The sequence below is a fragment of the Myiozetetes cayanensis genome, unplaced genomic scaffold (assembly GCF_022539395.1).
Source record: "Myiozetetes cayanensis isolate MyiCay16 unplaced genomic scaffold, myiCay2020 scf7, whole genome shotgun sequence".
Classification (NCBI taxonomy): Eukaryota; Metazoa; Chordata; class Aves; order Passeriformes; family Tyrannidae; genus Myiozetetes; species Myiozetetes cayanensis.
The window spans coordinates 4,748,741-4,773,028 of record NW_026087964.1 but is presented as its reverse complement, the minus strand read 5'-3'; the positions used below and the strand labels follow the sequence as shown (position 1 = coordinate 4,773,028).

Here is a 24,288-nt window from a genome sequence, read left to right as displayed (position 1 = left end):
GTTGGAAGATGCACTTGGTTCTGTCCCTTTTCTCTGCTCTCCTCTCCCAGCTGAAGTCCTTTGTCCTTGATGGAAAAGCCACTCTTACCTGCACTGGTGAAGAACCTGGAGCGAGCCATGGTTGGTGGGTGATGAAAGCAGACTTTGGTCTTCAGCAAAATCGTTCCTGGGCAAATTCCACTCATACATTTAGTAAGATCTTTCTTCTGCTTACATGTTTTACCATCCCCTGCTCCTACCAGACACCACTACCACACCTGTCCCCCTCCCCTCTGCAAAAAAAACCCCCCAAATCAGGTCTGTGACAGGTGCAAAGCTCCTCTTTGGTGGGCACCAGCAGGAGAGCTGGTCACACAGTGGTGTGTGTGGGCACAAATGTCCCCACAGAGCTCAAAGCTGGTTGTATCACTGGGCACTACAACACTGATTTCTTTCCTGGGTTTAGACAATAATCTTGCTGGGGCAAGGCAATGCTTTTTCCGCTTGACGTGTTGCTGACACGCGAGCAGCTGTTTGTGAAAAACACCATGATGGTGATGAAACAGAGAAACTAAATCAGAGCTAACATAGAAAGTGGAGGGAAAAGAGGGTAAAAGGCAAGAGTGACAAACCCTTTCCCCTGTCTCTTGGTGAGCCCATGGTCCTGGGCCATAAAACACTAGAAAGCACTTCACTCCTGGCTTCTCCTCTAGCTGTTCCTTCATGCCCTCCCATGAGTTAGTAGCTCTGCTGTGTTGAGCAGAGCCATCATTCACCTTTTACGTTCCTTTTTCATGTCAGCACAACCCAAGTGTCACCATCCCTGGAAGTTTTTAAAAAGAGATTGGACATGGCCCTTAGTGCCATGATATAGTAATTAGAGTTGGATCAGGGGTTGGACTTGATGATCTTGGAGGTCTTTTCCAACCCAATCTATTCTATGATTCTATGATTCTATGATTCCCTTTTCTGCAGGTTATGTAACTCCTGGGAGGGATGAACTTGCTCAGAGGAGTCCATCAGCAGGAGACACCTCCGAGAGTTTGAAATGGCACCAGGAAACTTTGCTGTTTTGGTTTTAGTTGCCATCTCCTACTGACACCTGCAGGGCTTCAGACTTTTCTTCCTTTTGCCAAATCCTCCCTGCCTCACCATGGAGCCATGACCAATGGAAATAAATCACAATTTCAGGAATTTATTTGAATGTTGCTATGAAACAGGTCACGGCAGCCAGTGAGAGGCTCTATTTATGTAGTCACCCGCAGAGGAGAGGAGACGTTTGTTCTGCTTTGAAAAATAACTCTTTCATGTGGAAAGGGCATAGGGTTTGTGTGGAAGGCCGCAGCCGACGAAGGGGAGATGAGCTGCAGTGGGATGTTCTCTCAGGGACACAACTCAACCGAGCAACTTCGCAAATGTTCCTTGAGATTGTTTTGCGCGTTACTTGATGTGCATCGCGCGCTGAGCCAAATATTCATCCTGGGCTAAGAACTGGATGCATCGTAGAGCAATTAAAGTAAAATATTACCCCCTCCTCCCTAGGCCACAAGCAAACACTGCTGCGGGTGAAGGCCAGCAGAGGAAGAATGACATCATGAAACCCCAGAGGGAAAGCAAATACCACAGCAGCACCATGCGAGGGTCAGCGCTGCTCTGGGACAGAAACTTTCCTCTTTGTGACTTTGACTCTGTGCTAAGAGGACATTTTTTTGGGATATAAAGCACAGATATGCTACACACTACAGCTCACTGAACAACAATCTGCTCTGCTGCTGCTTTTCAAGTCCCGGAGGTGGCAAATGGTTGCACAATGTCCTCTCCACCCTGCCATGAGAAAGCAACTTCCACGAGCCAGCAAAAGGCCACTTAGCTGCACTCTGACTTGACTGCAGCCCTGGATGGTCAGGGCTTGTCCTCTGACCCATGCTCCTCCTACTCGGGCAGGGCTCAGGGCTGGCCATCAAAGCACGTCCTTAAAGCATGGAAACAACTCATTCAGATAGCAATACTCCTCCCACACCGCAGTGCATCTTAGTGGTGCTAAAAGAATGTGGGTTTTTTCCTACAGCAGCAGGGAAATGACCTAAATCCCATGCAATCTTTTATTTATTTTAACTTCTTAAATTCTATGAGGATGTAACAGTGGTGGTGCCAGTCCCAGTGCCACAGACTTGGATGCATGCCATTCCATGCCCAGCTACTTAAAACACAAGTGCTTGCTCTTGTAGGTAGGCTATACATAGCTAGACAAACTTGCATGTGAAAATCAAGGTGCATGGGATGCAGCTCAACACCGACACTTGTAGGAATCCGTTAATATTATATGAAAGTGCTGGTAGGATTGGCCCAACATTTCCCAACCTGCAACATCCCCCTGCATCGTCTGCTACTGTCTGAGTCATGATTTCCTGAGCCTGAATCCAAAGCCAAACTTGGTCACCCCTTGCTCCTTGAGAGCCAGGCAGGATGAGGTCCCTCGTGCCTGTCCCACTGGGCTGGGAGAAATCTCCCACTGGGAGCTTTAATGAGGAATTCCTGCCCTTTTACTACTGCTAGGTGCTTAATTCCATATGAGAGCAGGGGTTTAACACCTCTGTGCACACCATGGCTTGTGTGGCTAAAAATGTACTCACTAGCAATTAGTGAGTCCTTCAACCAAAATTGCTATAAACTTCTTATGAATTCAAAGCCTGTGCGAGCCAGGACTTGCAAAGCAGCACTATAAAAATTAAACACTCCTGGAACTACAAATCCCAGTGCCTGGAAGACCTGGTTTTGCAAAGGACCCTCACAACTGGGTGTAAATCCCAAAATTTACCAACTTATTTATTTATTAGTTTGGGTTTTTTGGGGGTAGAAGTAAGTTTCCCATGTTAACAAAAGCAGAATAGTTTTATTTAGTGTTCATCTCACACCTTCGACAGCTACAGCTGTCAGGCACAGAAATACAGTATTAAAATAAACTGAACAGAGTTGCTCATTGCAAAAATCACGCTATGCAAACCTGTGGATTGTAACATCAACAGTATAAAATGTAACAAAATTGGAATTTTTAATTTTTTTTAAGCTTTTAAAGATAATAGTCCAGGCTATAAAACTATATAAGCATTGAATAAGAAATGTTAAAGTCAACAAGTCTACAACAGATACATCTTGTAAAAACTCAATAAATTATATATATATATTTATAATATCTAGTAACATTTAAATCATGCACAGTTTTGTACATTTTCTTTTTTCAGTACAGGAAAACTCGATGCTTCGAGTACTTGGAATGTACACAATTAGCAGACATTTGTAAGAAAATACCAAAAAATTCTTTTCTTTTTATTCCAACAAAACAAAAATCTATAGAAATCTACCTTCTCAAACTTCCATCGAAGTAACCTCAAACTATAAATTATTTATTTTAGGATAAGGATTTTGTGGCTCTAAGAAGAAAAAAAAAATCTTAAAATGAGATGCTGTCATCCTGTTATTCTGCAACATTGATATGTAATATGCACCAGAGAAAAATGGAAAGAATGAATTCAGGATGCAATTTGTCTTGCCTCTTTGTGGTAGTACATAAAGTCTTCTGGACAAAAAAAAACCCCCACCCACAAAAAATCCTCAGCCCAAACCTCTCCCCATTGTCAGCCTGATCTGTGCTAACATTCCTTAGTTCAGTCCCGTGCTTTTAAACAGCTATCTGGCATTGAGGAACAGAACAGCACAGCATTTTAAACACCAAATATCAGGCGTCACCGGTATTTTTCAACGTGTTAGATGCGAAAGAAATACGCAGCTGTAGCAGCTCTCATGCAAACAGTGTCACTATTTTGCTCACATGGCATTTCTGAAACCCAAAATACAACAGTACTGGCAAAGGGGGGGAAAAAAAACCCTACCCCACATCATCCAAAGTCAACATTTCACTTTGCTCCATACTTGTTATTAAATTGACCACAAAGAATACCTTCATTTGAAAATAGAAAAATAAACACCCACACCCCCTTAATGCACAGTGGTTAAACTGATGGAAGAATTCTTGGCCTTGTTTTTCTGAAATATGTAAAAATCATCTCTCTGTTGCTATTTGTTTGGTTTTAACCACTGGTGATGTATTGAAAAATAAACTTACCTTTGCTCACTGCAATCCAGGATAAACTAATATTTTTTTAATGAATACATATATATATTTATAACATTAAATGTAATTTGTTAAAGGTCTGTACATCTATACATTCTTTCAATATTTCCCATAAACACAAAGGAAAAAACTTGATTAATATATTTTTTCTCCACTTTTAATAAGTTAAAAAAACACCCTTAAGCTTGGTGAAATTTAAAGTTTACAGTAACTCTATTGCTATTTAAACCAATGAACAGATATGTTAATGTCTATAAATAACTTTACAAATATACACGTTAAGGTACAATTTTTAAAACAAAACTGTGAAGATATAAAACAATCAAAAACATCTTTTCTTTTGCCCAGATCAGTATATCCTAGATTGCAATGCTCGTATTTTGAGACTCTCTCTCAGTACTGCTTTATGCTGCATTAGTATTATACATTCTTTTTTTTTTAATATATTTATTTATATATATATATACATGATATATTTATAGATATATACACAGATTCTCTGGAATAAACCTTTTTGATATAAGTTAAAGGCTCTTGCCTACAGGTACCCGTAACATCTTTCTCCGAGTCACTGCACGTAGATGGAGCCAAACCACTGGCATCGAGGGGTGGCTGGAGGAGCTGCTCCCCCCACTCACCCTTGGCAAGCAAAAACAGGCAAACCCCGAAAGCGAGATTTTTTTTTTCTTTTCCCCCCCAAAAAAATGGCTGTTCTCAGAGGTCAGGATGTGACTTGAGATGCTGTGTGGGCACCCAGGAGCCAGGTCTCAGGGCACCCTGCCGCTCTCAGATGGGTGGTGCTCTCTTCCCCAGGGACCCCACGGGGTCCCTGCCCATCCCTGAGGTCTGCTCCTGCCTTGGCACGGCCCCATCGCTCCCAGCCCAGTGTAAGGGCCAAAGCGCTGACACTTCAGGTGACTTGACCGTCTCTCTTTATTATTTTTATTTTCATTTCTCCGTGACAATTTGCATTTTACTTAATTTTGCTTTTTTTCTTCTTCCTTCTTCCAAAAAGGATTCCTTCTATGTAGCTGGGTAGTACGATCATGAAGCTATAAAAACGACGACAACAAAAATATAGATATTTTTATAAATATATGAATCCCTGCAGGCAACGTGGCTTTTCAGCTCCACCAAAAAGGTTCATGTACAGATTGCATAAGCCAAGAATTTCCACATTCTTTACACTTTTTTGCGTGTGTGTGTTTTTTGTTTGTTTGTTTTTAAAGGAAGATTTCTGGTTTTTTCTCTTCTTCGTATTGCAGGCACAGAACGGTTACTCTGGCACTCGAAACGCAAGCGCGGAGGCTGGGAGGTCAGCACCCCCCAGGTTCAACATTCTGCGTAGTAAAGATAAAAACCCCCAAAAATGAAAAGTAAACAGCAAAAAAAAAAAAAAAAAAATCATCTAGGATAGATCATCTCGGCAAGAGATTAGTTCCTTCAGGCCAAACAGTGCTTCTTGACTTTTCGTACAGCAATAGGGAGAAAAAAAAAATTTAAAAAAAAATTTTTTATAAAAAAAGTTAAATTTTTTTTTTTTTTTTTTTTTTTTTTTTTTGTTACCCTGAACAGCTTGTCAACAACACAAATCTCCGGGCACCATCACGCAGTTCCACTGGAAGATCCTTCACTACGGTTTCACCCTCGGCGCCCCACACTCGCGCCTCTGTGGGCACTCTGTCTGTCCGCCCGTCCATCTGTCCGCGCCTGGGGGGTCCTCACGTCCGGATGACGCCATTGCAGGGGGGATGCTTGGGCAGGCAGGGCTCGTCGGGCAGCAGGTCATGTGCAAAGACCGAGTCGTCCCCTGAGGAGCAGGTGCTGTGGGTGTCCTGGCCGGCCGGCGAGTACTGCTCGAAGGGCACTGAGAGGTCCAGGTACTCCTGCCAGGGTGACAGACCCGTCAGCGGGTGCCCCACACCGGGAACCGAGCGACCCCTTCCCGCGCCCGCCCCGCCACACTCACATCAGTGGACGTCACGGTGAGGACCCTGTCCAGGTCTTCCACCAGCTGCTTGAAGGTGGGTCGCTGTGACGGGACGGCGTGCCAGCACTCCCGCATGATCATGTACCTGTGTGAGAGCGGAGAAGGGACAGTCACCTTGGTGGGGCAGTGAGGCACCCACCGCCTGCCCACCCACCCCAAAATCGCCTGAGAGAAAAGGCCAACGCAACGCCAACCACGGTGGCCCTGGTGAGTGGCCGGCTGGGGGGAAGAGGAGCGTTTTGTGGAGCCGTGATCCTCATTACCGATCATCTCATGCGTGACTGTGCTCTCCAAGCAGGAGGAGGATCTGTCCTGAAGGTGACACACCAGGGCTACGCCCCCAACCCACCACCCGCCAAACGAGGGCAGGCGCCGTGTGCTGCTCAGTAGTCATGGGCTGAGCCAAAATGAGTTGGGATGGGTAAGTCTACCTGGAGATGGCTGCACAATTTTGCAGTGGGGATGTCTCAACAGCTCAAACCACACATCAAACAGCCCGGGACACTATTTGCCCACAGAGGGAAAGGGGAGTGGCGTGAGGAGCTCAGCCCCCACCACACACTCACAAATCATGGGTGCAGTTTGCAGGTTTGTCCATCCGATGGCCTTCCTTCAAGAGCTTGAAGAGTTCCTCAACAGGAATTCCCGGGTATGGAGACCCTCCCAAAGTGAAGATCTCCCATAGTAGCACTCCAAAGGACCAGCTGGAAACCAAAGAAAGATCTTTAAAATTCAATGAGGTTTTTTTCCAGGCATCCCCCCATATCCCTTTCCCCTGGCTTGGTTTTATTTCTGTGCAGCCATGCATAGCTAACAAAGTCATCAATAGCATGACTAATTGCCTAGGCCATTTTTACTAGTTACTTGGAGATCTCTGCTGATCCAACTCAATAGCAAAGAAATCCCAGGCACCAAGTCTGAAATTGAAATGAGCATTTAATCAGATAGGTGACAGCCCATCTATCACCCCCAGCTCTTTGTTAGGTCTTCCACCAGCTCCACTGAATGGAACAAATCAAATTATTCATGCACGGCTTCACTGAATTGCAGGCTTGGAACCACAGGCCACTAATTGTGCAAGCTGATACCAAAACTTGCTTGTTACAACACTCATTTCACTGGCCAAGTCGGGAGAAAAATACCCCAACAAAAATGAGCGGAGCACTAACGTTACACACTCCAGTCCTGCAGCTGTGCTCTGGTTAAAAGTCCTCTTTTTCAAAAATATCTTCTGCCTTCTTCATTTTCTTTTTAAAAACAGGGATTATCTGTCTCTGTTTCGCTTTCATGCACACTGCCTCTGCCGTTCTCTAGCTCTGATTTATCTGTCATGCCTTCTGCAGCATTACCTAAGCATGGAAACTATGATTTAAGATCAATAAAAGCCAAAGTATGGGAAAACTACAGAAATAGAAAAGATGCGTTTGTGCAACTGCAAGCAGTGAGCTTAGGGGAGCAGGCAGCCTGACTGTAAAAATGCCATTATTGACCAAATATTGCAATAAAAATTCCAGTGTGCATGTGGAGCTGCTTCAGCCCTTGCAAAATTCAGATGTGATACCGATTTACATGTAAGGCAGGCTCTGCTGCTTGCTTACTGTGCAGAGGCACTGAAAAACTACACAGGATTAGGAAAAATAAAGGAAATAAAAGTGGCAAAATTAATCTGGGGATATATTTGCTGAATACTCTCTGATCAATTCTAACAGCAGACAGAGCATTTCAAGCTCATTCCACATACTCGACTGAAGTATTAACTCTCTGGGGCAAAGCGTGGAGGATGGTGATTTTTTTTCATGGAGATTTTTTTTTCTAGTACAACATTTTCCAACTGCCTCATCTATAAGCTGGACAAGAAATGCCTGCCTGCTTTCCAATAATTTTTCAGCAGCTCACTAGAGATCCTCAGATGAAAGCAATCAGATAACGGCAAAATAAAACCACGTGTGTGAAGATGCAGCTTGGAACTGATTCCTGTGTTTTTGCATCCTCAGGTGCCCCAGGTCATGCTCAGCAGTTGTGTTTGTCTGTAAGATACTATAGGTGTCGATTTCCCTGTCATTTTAGTGTTTTTTTTTTAAAAGTGTAGGTTTGCTTACACATCACTCTGGTGAGTATAGACCCGGTCAAACAAGGCTTCTGGAGCCATCCATTTCACAGGCAGCCGACCCTGTAATTAGGAAGACAATGGGAACATCCCATCAGCATATTTCCCCAGCCACAACGGCACCATCTGAATCTTCTTTTCTAATCCAGTTTGAAACATTTTCATTAACAACCACATCTGCCTTCCCGGTCACTGGGCAAAGCAGCAGTGGCCACATATAAACAGATTAGAGCATTTGATCCCTGGATCTTCACTGACAATCTTTGCAGTAAATGCTCTCTGTCAAGGACTGTATTTCACTGCCAAGGCAGGTTTAACACATCAGTGCATCCAAATCTTTGCATGGGAACAGCATCCACTGCTCATGGATGCAGAGCATGGGACACTTTCTCTTTCTTTGGTTGGAAGAAACAGCTGATTACAAATCCAAACCCAGCTCAGGCTCAACTTGAAGGGAACTCCTAAAGAGTGAAGGCAAGGGCCAGATCCTCTAAGAAACAAATCCTGATCCTGCTGGAGGCTAAAAGAGGGAGTTCTGATCCCATCCTACATCAGGGTCATAAACACAGGCTGTCACATGTTAAATATGAAATGAGAAAGATTAATCATAATTCTCTGGGGCTTTGCTTGGCCCCTGGAGGGAGTCAGAAAGGACTGTGTCGTGTTTGAGCCATAATTTGGCTATGGGGGAACTCTGTCCTCCTCTGACCTACTGTCTGAGGGAGACAACTAGCAATGGGACACACGCAGGATAGACAAATGGGATTATGCTTTCAGCTGTTCAGCACAGCTCAAACAGGGAAAATCCATCTGATCTATGATTAAAATTCCCAAGAATTGTTATTAATTTATGATTAAGAAATCCTGGCAATTAAGAAAGATTTCTGATATACTACTGGAGGGGATGAGTATGGGCATAGTGGGCTTCAAAGGACTGCCTGGACCATCTTCTCACTCTTGGTAGGGGAGTCAAGGAACTTGGATGTAAAAAAGAGAGAAATGCATGAAAACCAGGTGCTCCAGGTATACAATGAGTAATGTTCCTCTGCCAAGGGCTCTGGTGAGACAGAAGTTGGCACCTTGGGACATTAAGGAACAGCAGTGGAGCAGACTTGAAAAGGCTCCATTCCCCTATGGGAGAAACTTCCATTTCTCTTAGTCTAAAGCTTTCTGGCCAGAGCTGAGACCTCACAACCCACTGCTGGCAGGAGCAGGATCTCTCAGGAAGAAAACAGACGGTGTATAGACTCCTTGGACCAGCCTATCTACAGCCCCTCACTAGGTGAGGTCCCCATCAGATTTCTTCCTCTTAAGCCCCTCTAGGAAGGGAGGTGTGGGACAAGGGCCACCTGCTGCAGGGATGACCGAGTTCCTCGCCAGGAGGAGAACTGCGTGTGCTCGGCAGCTCTGTACTTACATTGGTGGTTTTCTTGTAATAGTCAATGTTGTGAACGTCTCTAGCGAGGCCAAAATCAGCTATTTTCATCACATTATCTTCGGTGACTAACACGTTCCTGGCTGCCAAGTCGCGATGAATGCACTGTGAAAGGTGAGCAAGTCAATAAATAAGGGCTCGTTAGCTGCTCGTGCCTGGAACCAGCAGCACCGTGTGGTTTATGAGCTGCCGTTTCATTGACTCCTGAGCTCATAAAAGCTGTGGGCACTGCTTAACTCCTGGCTTTCTGTGTCACCGCCCCATCATGCATGCTCAGTGGGAACCACCTCTTAGCAACACCTAATCAGCAGCCCCAGCACTCACACAGCCACGCACGCGCCCTTTTCTCTCCAAAGGGGATGCACAGATCAGAAAGCCAACTCTCCCCTTCTATGGGCACTTACTGGGATGTGAAGCTTTCCTTCAGTGCTGCCTCCTCCAGGAGGAGGAGTGCAGGCTGATGTTCGAGGGGGAAAAAAATCCTTGCATTCAGATATCCCCAATACATCCAAAATACATTGAATCATGGAATGGTTTGGGGTGGAAGGGACTTTTAAAACTCACCTAGTCCAACCCCCAACATCATAGCTGTTAGCTGACAACCTAAATCAGCCAGCACTGTGCAGAAGAAAGGGAGTTCAAGGCCACCATGAGCCACCCACCCTGAACTGCAGGCAGAGGACAAACACATCTGACATCTGAAACTGAACTTGCTCTCGCCACAATGCTCCCTTGCCCACAGAAAGACCATGCCGGCCAGTGCTATCTTGGTGAACCAAAGCCTGATTCTCCACTTGCTGATGTCAGGGTAAATCAGGACTAATCCCAAGGCATGATGTAAGCAAACGCAGCAGCTGGCTCAGCACCAGCAAAGTGCTCCCCTGGGAGCATCCTGGGCACAGCCATGCATGGAGCCAAATCCACCGCCGGCTCTGCTCCCACTGAGCCTACACATGCTCGTGACAGCTGCAAACACATGAGCCTGCAGTGCTTTGCCTGAGGTTGTCCCCCACAGACACAGCAATGCCTGCCTTTGAACACGTAGCTTTGATGGAAGACTTCTACCAAACGATGTTTCTCAACTCACTTTCTGAGATGCCAAGTACTCCATGCCCCGTGCCACCTGGTAGGCGCAGGAAACCAGGTCCTTAAATGTCAGCTGCTCCTCGGGCAGCTTGCAGGTGTCGAAGGAATAGTCCATGCCAGGCGGGCGACGTGCCCTGAGGTATTCCCGCAAGTTCCCCTTTGACGCATATTCCACCAACACATAGAGTGGTCCTGCAAAGAAGGGCATGTCAGTGTCCAGTAGAGGAAGAGCTGACCACCAAAATCTCATCTGGGGTATTTTGGGCAACCAGTGAGTAATTACACAGTGGGGACAGCCAAACCTGAGCCTCCCATGACCCTGCGAGCACTGGGCTGCTCTGTTACGTACCATCCTGTGTGCAGGCACCGAGGAGGTTAATAATGTTTTTGTGCTTTCCAATCATTTTCATCATTTCCATCTCAGAGACCAGGTCGGAAAGGTCCTTGTCTGTGGCGTCATCTAGAGAAGGTAGGAGAGGAAAGAAAAAAAACAATGTCATGAAGAAAATAAGTGTTTAGGGAAACAGTTACTACTTACAGTAGTTAGAACTGCTGTGTAGCCATGTGGGGCTTTGGTGTGGAAACAATACTCAAAATATGGTTGTATTTGGTTTCATTCTACTTTGGGAAGAAGCAGCAAAATAAAACCAAAACTGACTACCACGAGAAACAAAAAAAAAAAAAAAAAAAAAAGGAAAAATAAAGGAGATAAATGTTCATATGGAAATCAATAATGCCTTTCATCTTCTGTTTCATCCCAGCAAGTACTACAGAAAAAAAGTCAGCTTTTGGTACCTGGTACCTGATTTTCTGGTAGTTTTCCTCCCTCAGCTCCAGGGGTAAAGAGTAAATGATGGTGGAAGGTAAGAACCTGGGAGAGTGGCTACAGGAAGGACTGTATTTTTTGTATAGAAAGCTGCAAATTTTCTACAAAAGTTGAAAAACCTTTCTACAAAAGTAGAAAAATGGGGGAAAACCTTCCCAAAAGAATGCTTTGATTTGGAAAGATGTAAATGTTCCTACTTGCAAACGCAGCTTCAGAATGGACTGAAGGAAATGTAAATTAAACAAATCCTTTTCTGGTAAGAAATATTACCTTTTTTTACAGTGTTACCCCATGTAACCTCAAGCCCAGGCTGCTCACTGCTGGAGCACCTGCCCTGCTTGCCCCAGCTGAACTCCTCAGGGTGATTTTGCCTGTGTTGTCTGTGGTTGCTGTGTCTGGGGGTAGGATGGGAAACAGAGACTTATCCAGAGGTGCCCAGTGACTCCCCCCATTTTTTGGTCTCCTTTTAACCTCTCGGGAGCTTGAGATCAAGTTTTTTCAATGAAGTTCCTCAAGAAGGAGTTTGTCAACCAAATTTCTGCGAACTCCATCTGAGATTGCTGCATAAGCTTTTGGTAGAACAGGCAGCGCTGGTTATGGGAGGAGCAAGGAGTGGGCTGATTCACAGAGCTGGCTAGAAGTGAAGGGGGTTCCCCTTCTTCTCAGGGATGCTATTACCCCTTGGCAGAGAACTGGGTTAATTCCCAAACCCTCTTCCTGATGGGATTTGCACTTTTACCTGCTCTCCAAGGACAGCCCTTGCCCCCAGGCTATGTGAGTGAAGGGGAAGAAAGGCTGTTCTTGCTTTCTTCTACTGTATCTGTTTGTACAAAAGACTTAAAAGAGGCAAAGAGAGGAAACCCCAGCACAATATGCTGTTCTGCCTTCTGTGGACTCCCCGTACCTTTTAACATCTTGACAGCAACAGTGACGGCCTTGTTGGGCTTGTCCTTGTCAATCCCAATCGCTTCTGCCATCACCACTTGGCCAAAACACCCCTCACCAAGAGGCTTCCCCAAGGTCAGGCTGCAGGGAGGAACAAACAGGCACGTTATGGGGGTACCGGAGTGGCGACACCACCAGCAGGCACAGAGACCCCGACCCGTGGGGCTGACTGACCGAGAACGTGTCAATTCCCACTTGGGATCTGGAGGCAGTTCCAGCTCGGAAACGTTGGCCAGCATTGGCCCATCGCTGGAGGAGAGACGCGTGATCCGGACCAGGGGCGTGTTGGAATTCATGGAAGAGTTGGACTCCAGCGACACCTGCTTGGGTAGAGCAAATGAAGTGTTATTGCCAACTGTATTCCCAGGGCAGGCAGTGCCTGAGATGGGACACTGAGGAGGTTTGAGTTCCCTTTGCCCGTGGACACGTTTCTGGAAATTTCTAACCAGGAAATGTCCCCACCCTTGCAGAAATGCACTCATTTAGGCACCTGTGCTCAGGTTTTTTAGCTGGCGGAAAGAAGGGACAGATCAGCCAGTGCCCTCCAGCAGCAGGAGGTCTAATCCATTCTAAGCCATTGTTCTGTGTGCATCTCCACAGCACATACAGGCTATGAAGTGACTTCTCCCATTCCGGCACTGTAAACAGCCACCATGAGCTGGCAGCCAAAGCTTGAAATCTGCATCCTTCACTGTGGGGTTCCACATGGTGTCTTTTGCTCCTGCCCCTCTGCAATTTCTCTAACTGCACAGAAGGACCCTCTGCCACCTCCATGAGAACTGCTCTGGGCTCACCAGTGATCTCTCTGAAAGCAGGAATGAGCACAATCAGACGTGCTCTTTCTCCTCAAATCTCTGCTCCATCAGGGAGCCTGGACTGAACTGTTCCCCTGCCAGATGTGCTTTCTGTGGCACCCACAGCTGCACTGCCAGCCCCTCTTGGACAAGGGCAGCAGCAATGCAGCTGGTTGGGGGCTGCTCATGAACCAGAGTCAGCTGCCACCACTCCACTGTCACAGAAATGAATAAAAGGGGGTTACACTTCTAGGCTGCAGCCAACTTATGTCCCTCTTGGGCAATGTTTTTCTGGTGGAGCTTCTCACCTGGAGAGAAAATTTCAAAGAGGAGGAGAAAAAAAAAAAAGAAAAAAAAAAAAAGAGGGGTACCATAGGGGGGAATAGGAATCTTGTATCTACTTTCTGTTACCTGTCTCTTGAGTGGAAATTTGGAGACTTTCTGTACAGTGGGGGTGTTCATGGCCTTTTTGTTTGGCATTTTCATCCTCCAGACAATCACCAAGACCAGCACCACGAGAAGGAAAAAAAAGCCAGTGCCATAACTGAGAATGCCAGTGTACACTGAGCCTGAATCATCCATTTCCATGAGCTCCTCGGCTGCAGGGTGACAAGAGATGGCAGTCAGGACAGGGCAGGCAGCTGCCCACAGGCAACCACACACATGCAGCACAAAGACTTTGGGGAGGACTTGCTCAGCTATGCCAATTTGCTGAGTGACTTCAGTGAGGGGATTTTCCCAGGCCAGTGGTTTTCTGCCTGCAGCTGTAGCTAAAACATTAGTTCAGTTTGCCCTCTTTGGGGTAATTTTACTGCTCTTTGATGCAACCCTTTGGTTTTTAAGAGTCTTCAGCCCACAGACTGAAAACCACTGCTCTAGGCTGAAGGCATCTTCACACATCTGTGCTGTCCCTCTGACCAGACTGTGCTTTCTCCACACATCCACACCATGTAGCTGAATGTGCAAAAGCTGCAGGACTGGGGTTTGCTTTGCTCTGCTGATTCAGATTCTCTAGCAAAGACTTCCACTGGACCAGTGCCTGCCCTGAGGGACCAAGGGGCTTAAAGAGCACCCAGCAATAAGGCATCACCCAGGGAAAAAGCCTCAAGAGAACAATCTGCTTGATTATTTAATGAAAACTTAGTTTTGCTGGGAAGAAGCTGCAAGGCCTGGTTCAGAGAGCCAGGAGAGTGATGGTATGAGCCCAGCAGCAGTGGCTACCTGCTAGCAAGACTTTTTGGAGACCAGCAAAGCTCAGTTGTATTTTCCTCCTTGTTCCTTTCAGGACAGGCATGTAGACCAGAGAGAGGGGCCATGGTAGGACTCGTTTTTCTGTCCCACAAAGGCATGCTGGCATCAGAGGAACAGTCAGCAGTGGGAAACTTTATAATGAAGTCATGCTGGCGTGGGCAGCTCACTGATGGACTGTGCCCATCACTGAGCAGCCCCTTCAGCAAGCAGCAAGAGCCTTTCCCTGGCAGCAGCAGGCTCCGTGTCAGGTCATGGATGGCTGTGTCCAGGGAGACATGGGGAAAAGGCTGCTGGTGACAGTGGGGGCTGCACCAGCCTGTGTGCCAGCTGTGGAAGGCCTGATCCTGCCAAACAGCCATCCCTTCCTGTGAGAAAGGGGTACCAGATCTCCTGGGATCAGGCACTACGGTTGGTGCCACAGCTCTGCTGCCTTGGCTCACACTGTCTTGCTCTCTGCTCCACATCCCTCCTCCCATAGAGTGGACAGGGGTTTACAAGCTGAGGTTCCCCAGATAGGCTGTATCCTGCACCCCCTCTGTGGGGGCCTGCTGCTGCACAGACGGCTGTCCTTCGCTGTGTCTGACTTCAAAATAAAGTTCTCCTTCAGGTTTTTTGGTGGGTTTTCTCCTGCTTAATTCTTTGATAAAATAAGAGGTGTAAATTCATACATTGTAAAGACAGAGCATCAGTCAGTTGAGACAATATCATGAGACTCTCAAAATAACAGAAACATTACTCTTCTAACCAAAGGAAATTATTTCTACTCCAGTGGATGTCAGAAGCAGAAACAGGATCAGATCAGCTATTATAGAGCTGGCAAATGAACAGGAAAGATCAGCAGATCCCACCAGCTGCAGGGTTGGCATGGAGGAGACCTTCTTAAGCCCCGGTAAAAGCGATTACACCCAAATCATCCGCACAGATAAAGTCAAGATTAGAAATGCCAAAGTTCCCAGTTCCTAAACACATCGTAAGATGGATGTGTTGTGAGATGGACCCAAATGTGGTCTATGACTGGGTGAGTCAGAGTGGGCTGTCCAGGATTTTGCATGCCTTTTCCATAAGGATCTATGAAACATCCTCCAGGTCTGTTTCTGCACTCTCTGGAAGGCACAGCACATATGAGATTCAATATGAATATTGCTAGTGCTCCTCTGGACCATGCTCAAGCCTGCCCTGTAGCTGGAGGCAGATTTGGCAGGTGAAGGGGCAGCACAGCCTCATTCCCCCTTTTGGAGAACAGATCCCTCTGTTGCGTATTCTGTGCTGGCTTCATTGTCAATAAGAGCTTTGCACATGAAAGGACCACAAAATTGAGGTCACCCTGGCCTCGGGTTTCAAGCCCACTGCAGCTTTCATCGATCCCAGCTGCAGCAGGCAGCATGCAATGCCCCTGGGAGCCAGGACTCCTGTGCTCTGTCTGCAGATGACTCTCCTTGACCTTCTGTTTGAGATCGCTATCTTGGCCTGCTCATCCGTGAAGTGGAAATAATGCTACGGGCAGGGAAGGGTGTACTCACACCAGACACTTATGCATCTAATTTTAGGTTAAGATATGAGGTCAGACAGAAAGGATCCCTCATAAGATGATCCACAATCCATGTCCAATTTAGGTGCCCTGGCTCATCTGATGGGGAGGCTTCTTTCTCCCACTGGTAGTGTAAGGAGACAAAGCTCCTTATTTTGGCACCTAATAGTCTGCTAACAAAGAGGCTGTGAACTCCCTGTTATCTAGATTAAAAAACAAACAATCCTGTGCATTTTATATCATTACTGCAATTATTTAAATTTTTAGATACAGGGCAAAAAGAGTCAGCTGCAAGTATGCAACAGAGGTCTGCAGAAAATCCCTCCCTGGAAAACAAGAGGAGGTCTGCGGGAACTTGGCATTTCTAAAGCAAAACATCAAGGCATCCTGGAGAGGGAAGGAGAAGCCAGCACAGAAGGAAATACCTGGTAGCACCGTCAGCCAAGCAGAGTGATGTGAGAACCCAATAGAATTCCCTGCGAGACAAGTATATTCCCCAGCATCCTCAAAAGTAACATTTCGCAAGTACAGAATCTCTAGCTCCTTATCCGTTGTGTTAACACCTGCCGTCTACGGGGAAAAAAAACACACACATATAGAAAGAGGGAAAACAGAGAACAAGCCACATTCCCAGCAAGTGTGAGGACACCACAGGCAAATTTCAAAAGCAGATTAAGGTGGGGTTTTTTTGGTTGTTTTTTTTTTTCCAATGGCCCATCTTCCACATTTATTTATTCATTCCCCTCTGCAACCTGCAGTCAAAAGCAAAAAAAAAAAAAAAAAGTTCCCTTCACCAGGTTCTTACTCTGTCCCACTAAAGAAGCATGCAAGCAAAAGCATCCAAATGAAAAATTACCCCCACAATATGACTGACTTTGGGTTAGTAGGGTGAGTATAGGGGTGGGGAAAGAAAGATAAGGAAAGAAGAGAGAGAGAGGAAAGACAGAAAGAAAGGAGGAAGGAGAGGAGATGTAGTGGGGAAAGATTCAAGTGCTGATCAGAGGAATATACAAACATTTTGGTTCATGAGTTCATAAAAAAATATAGAGCTTTATAATTTTTTATAATTTCTTCAGTGGGCATCTCAGAGCCATATGTTGATTACACAGCCCTTGATACTGCAGTATAATCTGGCCAACAACCAGAAGGTGCCTGTTAAGAACTTTCCTGCAGTGGCACTGAACAACACAGCAGCCAAACCCTCCAGGCTGGAGTCAAACCCCAGAGCCCACGAGATTGCTGCTGCTCTTTAGTTAACATGTTTGCTTGCATGAGCCAATGTTGATATTTATTTCTCCATTACTTCTCCAAGGGACAGAACTGATAATATCAGTTTAATGGATGAAAACCTCGAAACAGCTTGGATTTTCTGAGCTTTGAATGTCACAGGTCATTAACATGCAATTCTGTTATCAGCACTCAATTGTAAGGAAGGGAAAGGAACTGAAGTATGAAGAGTTGATAGCAAAATTTGACAGTCATTTTATTGTGGGAATTTTTCCATGGCAATTGCTGTATAGGCGTTACATTCTTGTAAAAAAAAAAATTAGCAAGAAAATAAGATAAAGCCATTCAGCGTCAGTTGACAGGGTATAATACAAAATGAATAGTAATTTTAATCACTAGATTCTTAAAAATGTTATAGCTCATTCTTGCAGTTGCCAGGGCCTTGGGACAGAGTCTGTGGTTTACCTGGTTTTGGTTTGCGAATGTGGAGCCAAAATGGCTTTTCGGCTATGCCTACGAAATTGTTGGCTCTACACAGATATTCTCCTTCATCTTGTTCTGTCACATTGAACAGATTTAGGTTAGCATCGGCTTCAGCGTTTTTACTGATCCAAGACTGCAGGAATAGACAGAAACCTGAACTTCAGTAAACCAAACAATACCTCCGTCGCACCTACATCAGCTAGGATTGACTGTGCACAGCAGGTTTCTTTTTGGCTGTGGCAACATCCCCAGCTCACCCTGTGGTGAGACACCTAACCCAGGACCTGAGTGATGAAGAGGAGTTGCATTTGGCCCCCAAACCACGTGCAGGTGAACTCCCTTCCCTTCACACATGCGATTTTTTTTCTAAAACAGAACAGTTTCCCCCTTCTCCATCTCCTCGGTTTCCTAATAACTCTGCAGACAGGAGCACCAGAGAAAGGGCTTAAGCAGAGACTTGTGTTTGCAACTCAGCTCAGCAAATACTGTTTCAATTATCAGATTCCAAAATAGAATTTGGAAACAAAATATAAGCAGTGGCGGTCTGAAACTCGCTGCTGACTTTGCCTTTCAGAAATTAGCTGTAATTTTTTCCACTGCTTATAGGAGCCTCTTCTTTACTAAATAAAGTGGTGCATATAAATCAAACAAACTTCAGACTCTTAAGCAAGGGGTTTATTTATCTTCTTCCATGCTGCCACAACAGCACATCAGTTTTTTCCCTAAACACCAAACAGTTGTTTTTATTTTGGCTGAAAATGCACAACTGTTTTAAGTGGCCTCAGAAGAAGCTTCAGTTCTGGAAATGAAAATAAAGCAATTCTCTTCTCAGTTTTGGTCTTACGCTCTCCAGCCCAGTCTTGATGCCTGACCCTGCCAATATGACTTGCGGCCCATTAAAATCATCAGGGCAGCCAGCTCCGATAGGTTACTAACTGAACCCAGAGGAGGCACCAGAGGAGCCCCAGTGTCCATGTCTGATGACAAACACCACTGATTTTGACCTGATCTCATCTCCAAAGCTTACGTGCTGGCAAGTCTGTCTGCCCTGACTAGCAGGGAAACGTGCCTGCCTGCTGTTGCTGCCTTGTTTGTAATTAAACTGGGCATGTTTCAATGCAGAATGTACAATTTAGCCTTTGACAAAGCTTGGGCACAGTGTTGCCAGCACCCCCCTGTAACTGGAATGCATTTATGCTCTTCTGCAAAGAAAAAGGGTTTTTCTTTGATCACAAATTAGCCCAGGCTTTCAGGAACTGATGCAGGTGATGGCTTGGTTTTGTCAAGCTGTTTAAAAAATGGGTTGAAAGTACAGCATTCAACTTATCCATCTGGACTGGGGTGGGGTTTGACCCCCCCCTTTATATGTGTGTGTGTGGGGGGAATTTCATGTGCTAGGCACCACTCTGTCCCCCTCGTGCGATGGAGACTGGGATATTCCCCATACATAAACTGCCCCACAGCAGCTCCTACACTCCACAAAATCTCCTGAAGGCAGAAGGGAAGGACAGGCTGATAAAAAATGCCTTATCTCCCTGCAGGCAGCACAGCATGGGGCAGGAGAGAGCCTGTTCTAAGGCAGCAATGGGCAGGGGAGGGCTGTTAACAGCACCCTGCTCTGGCAGCACGGCCAGGATGCTGGGGCAAGGCAGCAGCACTGCATGGCATGAGGGGAACAAGTCCATAAAGCCAATGAACTGCCCCCAAGATGACACTGAGATCATTTTATCAGATCTTTATTTATAAAAGACAAGCACACACACGTTAAAAAAAAAACCAAAAAACCTCCCTGCAAAGCTGGGCCTGACACAGCTCTGTAGAGGCCCAGTACTGGCTCACAAAAGATGCATCCCAAAATGGAAATGCTCCGTGCCCCAGTTCTGATGCCGGCATTAATACAATTCAAAGCATTCCTGATTAACCAGAAGTAGTAAATAGACGTGTGCTGGTCCTATTCAGCAAAAAAACATAAAACCAAACAAAACTTGTGCTTTCAAACGCCTGCCTGCGCTCCCCTTCGAGGAATGCAGAGCCTTTGCCGCTCACAGAAGAGAAGGTATTTGGCAATTCTAATTACCTAGCCACCCCGGTGCCGCTCCAACTTAATTTTAAAACACTATTTATACGGACTATTTATATGTTCTTTGCCACGGCAAAATGGGAGCTTGTGCTTGTGACACAAGGCACTGTTCGCAGCGGCTCTTGCAAACTTCCAAAAGGTAGCACTTTATCCCACGGGGAGACCACACACGGAGCTCAGAGACTATACGAGATGGCATGTGACACAACCAGCTATTCAGAGCTTGGTACTGGGCTGTGAAACCAGGGGGAAATTCAAATATGCATAATTCAAACACATTTGGAGAGATGGCGAGAAATAAAAAGTTTTATCAACTTGTGAGAAGCACATGTTGCCAGTCCTGAAGAGCTGTCTCCAACCATTTCTTCCAACCAATCTGTTATTTCAATCTGTGTAATTATTTCCAGGGTCTCTGGTTTTTATTATCATGTGTCTGGCTGAGTTACAGTTTTGTAGATACTGTCTGATAAGTGTTTGTTTTTTTTAAACTTCATGCAAAAGAGAAGAAGGGTGTGTGCAGTAGGATGAGCATGGGGAATGTCCACGCACAGGACAACCTCAGCTTGAAGCTGTAGAGATAAAATCTGCTTTCAGCATGAACTACAAAGCCAGAACAACTCCATTTTGCCCTATATATTTTAATAAACACCAACATGTGATGCCTTTAATTATTTAAAAAGAAAAAGGATTTTTGAAGTCCAATGTGCTTTTCACTCTCTATTCCCTACTTCTTATATTAACATTGGTTGAGGGGAACCAGACCCTCTGACTTTGTACTGGTTGTAATCCAGAAGTTCCCGTTCAAAAAAGCATTTTAGCAAAGTCTTACTACATGAGTTTTTATTCAATTAAGAAAAAAAAGGTTTCCTGAGCATGGATCATAGCAACGTTCACAAATGTTAGTGGGTGGAACAAGACTGTCTTGGCTCTCAGGTCAGCATTATTTAGTACGTGCACATTGCAGCGTGTTTATTTGGAAAAGGAAGAATGTGTTTGAGTTGGGAGATTTTTATTTTAATAAGCCCTGAAAATACCTCTATTGAAGCTGTAAAAAAAAGGTTATTTTTACAATTCTAGGTCAAGTGCAATCTGACAGCTCTTTTATTATGCTGCATTTCTCACAATTACCTCAGCTCTTTCAGCTACTTTGCTTATCTCTGCCACTACAGTAGTAGTGTTATCTCTGGCAAACAGAAGAGTTTAGAACATCGATTTTAGGACATTTTTGCTGTATCCCCTCCAAAATGCAGAGTGTTCCACGGCGCAGACTTAGAGAAGGACTGCCCTGAGGGGGAGAAGAAGGAGCATGTACCAACCTTCAGCACCGTGACATATGGGGTCCCATCAGGTCCATACTTGCTGCCATTGACTTCCACGTGTTTCAGCCACTGGATATGAGGCTGGGCATCACTGTAGACCTTGCAGTGAAACTCCACATTGCTCCCTACCACCACGGTCTGGTTGGCAGGGAGCCCTGCTTGCAGGATGGGTCGGTGGGGTGACCTTTCTGAAAAACAGAAAAGAGAAGAAATCCTTTTACTTGTCCTTCTTCCAGCCAGTATTCTCCTCTGAAACCTCTATCTCCTCTGGCTTTTCAGCAGAAAGGGTGCAAAAAGTTTTGTTTCCAACAGGTATCTTGACCACCGCTCTACCCAGTGCTTCTCAAACCAAACAGAGAAGAAACCACCACGGAACAGAAGAGGCATTTCAGCCCTGCCATTCCTTTTCTGTCCCCTCTGTAGACTGGCTAAGTAATTTACTGATCACAGAGCCGAGCCTGAATTATTGGCCAAAAAGAAGCTTTTGTTTCAGAAGACACGCGATCCAGCACTTTGAGAAAGAAACTAAGCTCCTGCTTCCCATACCCTACCATGAAGCTAATTCAACACCACCACAGATCAGCTGTAGAGAGAAAAAAGTGAAATCTCACCTAATACATCAAGCTGGTACGTGTGCCTAATGTTTCCATATTTGTTCTCCACAACACAGGTGTAATTTCCTCGATCTGACGGCACAACACTCTCCATCACCAGGCTCCACTGCTGGTGTCGCAACTGGAAGAAAACAAACCATCAAGTTCGTGGTCAAGTACCCTCATCAGCAAGACCATTCAAACACACTTGGCCAGCATGAATGGACTCCAGAGAAGCCTAACATCACAAGGACCCATTACAAGGGTCATTAAAGTCTGAGAAAAGGCATTAAGATCAATGCAAAAATGATGCAACACAAGGTAACACACAGAGATTTCAGTGGGGACTTCTCTATGCTTCCACATTAATCACAATAATGAAACCAGTTGACAGCTGAACATGGCACTTCTCATTAGAATAACGACTTCAGAAGGCACCAGGTAAGATAACTCCAATCTGCTGGTCCCCTCTGCCACTCCATCAGCTAAAACATTGTACTCTCAGCTGTAGAGCTTTACCAACTCCTACATATAACCCATAAGAAGACTACGAACAATAAAATCATACTTCTCACCCCACCTGTAAAATATTTTAAAATGTGCATTCTACAGAGGCAACAGTTCATTGCGTCTGTCTGAACAGCAATGGGTGTCTAAAACTGAGTTAGTCCCCTAATTTCCCTATAAGAAACAGGAGAAAACATGTCCAGCCTCAAGTCTGGTCCCTAGAATGCTTGGTCAGCCCTTCTATTTTGGCACAGAGTTCTATACTAGTTGGTTTTCTGGATGTGGCTCATGGTAAGAACTGGTGGTTGTCCAGTAGCAGAAGGGAAAGCACAACCCATGTCTCCACCCTGACCTGCTGCCCTGTGATCTCAGCCAGAATGTTTGTCTCTAATGATTATAAAGGAAATAACGGATACAGAAAGCAAATCTTGAATTAATACAGAAAGCAACCAACAGTAACAAAGATGACTTCAGGGGGCATAGCATACAAAAGCTCTCCAAATCTCTGTATATTAATTTGATGCCTTCTGCCGCCCAAAGCAGAACATTTAACTTTATTAAACAATTTGAAGGTGACCCCAAGGACACAGAAGCAGGAGATTACAACAGCACTGTGCTACATATGTCAAGGGCTGATGGAAAAAACAAGGGTGTAATTGCTCCTGGAGGTTTCTTGCTGCAGCAGGTGAACTCAAATATGAAGTCATTTAACCTCTTTTGCTACACATAAATTGCATCCACATGCTTCCCTTTAAAGGGCCAAGTTACAATCAAAGCCAGAATTTTGCAAAGAAAAGGTTTAAAATCATAGGACTAGACAGCTTAGTTGCAAGATATGTAAGCAAAAGTCATTTTAACAGAGCTCTGTAGATCTCAGCATCCCTGAAAACAGCACTGCTGAGCACCCCACTTTTCAGAGACCACTGAATATAGCATTTCCTTTCATTTCAGGTTATAGGTAACAGGAGGCTGGGGCTAAATACTCTGTACAGACATCTCAGCTGTGGCAGATCTCTGGTCAGGTTTGACTGCACCTCTGCCCGCCCAGGACAGCACAAATGAAGGAGCTCAATGCAGAGCCAACATTACACCTTTTGTAAAGCAAGCTCCCATTTGCTGCATCTCTGTAACTGTGTGGCAATTACAGGGTAAGAGAAGCGCTGAGAACAGAGAGCCTGGACCCCGAGTTCACAGCTGAACACACCAGACTGTCCCGGAAGTTTCAATGCAAATTTGTGGCTGTTCAGTGGCTCATTTCCATACTGGCTTGTCTCACAGTTGTGTCTAAAGGCTTCTTTTAATCCACTTTTCAGCACTGCAAAGTGTTTGCATCTCGAACCCCTAGGAGCTTCTTCAAGGAAATGGGGCTCCAGACACATGGATGACTCCCTAGTCTGACCTGTATTATGAAGTCAGGTCCAAATTAGGTGTTTTACTAAGGATGCCCTTTCAAAGACACTAATATGACACTTTCAAAGAACTTTCTCAGGCTTGTGATGGGGACTTTGGATTCCGAACAGAGAGAAGAACCTGGGGGCACAGACTTATGGGGTAGAACTGTTTGGAAATGCTTCGAGAAGCAACAAATTTGTTTTTTTAAGGTTGAGAATGACAGCTAGACTTAAAGGATAATAAAATGGGTTGTTCCCAAGTTAGGATAGTCACTGCACTCGAAAGTATACTAGAAACATGAAGTGACTTAGTGTAGGCATTAATCAAGTGGGTGAGATACTGGAAATCCCTCTGGTTTATTTGGTGTTGTCATTCTTGGCTCCTTGTGAAACAAACATTTGCAGACACACTTGGAACCTTGTGTTTGCCAGACTGGTATGCAAGTCAGTGCAATGGTCTGGGGAAGGGATAATCCTCCATCTCCCCTCCCCCTCAATCTTCCCTTCTAGGGTCATTTAACACACACAGGCTTACGATATTAGAGATTCCAACAAGGATTTAACCATTAATGCTCTTTGGGAAATTTCATATGATAAGTCATATGAATTTCTTTT

At 45.2% G+C, this 24,288-nt stretch overlaps 1 protein-coding gene across 6 annotated transcripts in view; it reads right to left on the bottom strand.

Annotated features, from left to right (window-relative positions):
* Positions 1–2,852: 2,852 nt before the first annotated feature.
* FGFR3 (fibroblast growth factor receptor 3) overlaps positions 2,853–24,288 on the bottom strand; it is a 55,876-nt gene continuing 34,440 nt past the window's right edge. Inside the window, exons 6-18 of one of the 6 annotated variants that reach the window (XM_050338193.1) lie at positions 21,794–21,917; positions 21,180–21,370; positions 17,766–17,916; positions 13,700–13,893; positions 12,675–12,820; positions 12,460–12,581; positions 11,079–11,189; positions 10,731–10,921; positions 9,626–9,748; positions 8,201–8,271; positions 6,668–6,805; positions 6,081–6,186; positions 2,853–5,997 (exon numbers count right to left, since the gene is read on the bottom strand). In XM_050338193.1, coding sequence (XP_050194150.1) covers positions 5,833–5,997; positions 6,081–6,186; positions 6,668–6,805; positions 8,201–8,271; positions 9,626–9,748; positions 10,731–10,921; positions 11,079–11,189; positions 12,460–12,581; positions 12,675–12,820; positions 13,700–13,893; positions 17,766–17,916; positions 21,180–21,370; positions 21,794–21,917 — 1,833 coding nt within the window. In that variant the 3' untranslated portion in view covers positions 2,853–5,832. Of the gene's footprint in view, positions 5,998–6,080; positions 6,187–6,667; positions 6,806–8,200; positions 8,272–9,625; positions 9,749–10,730; positions 10,922–11,078; positions 11,190–12,459; positions 12,582–12,674; positions 12,824–13,699; positions 13,894–16,498; positions 16,644–17,765; positions 17,917–21,179; positions 21,371–21,793; positions 21,918–24,288 lie in introns of all 6 variants that reach the window. The other 5 variants (XM_050338194.1, XM_050338195.1, XM_050338196.1 and 2 more) reach the window with 5 other exon arrangements.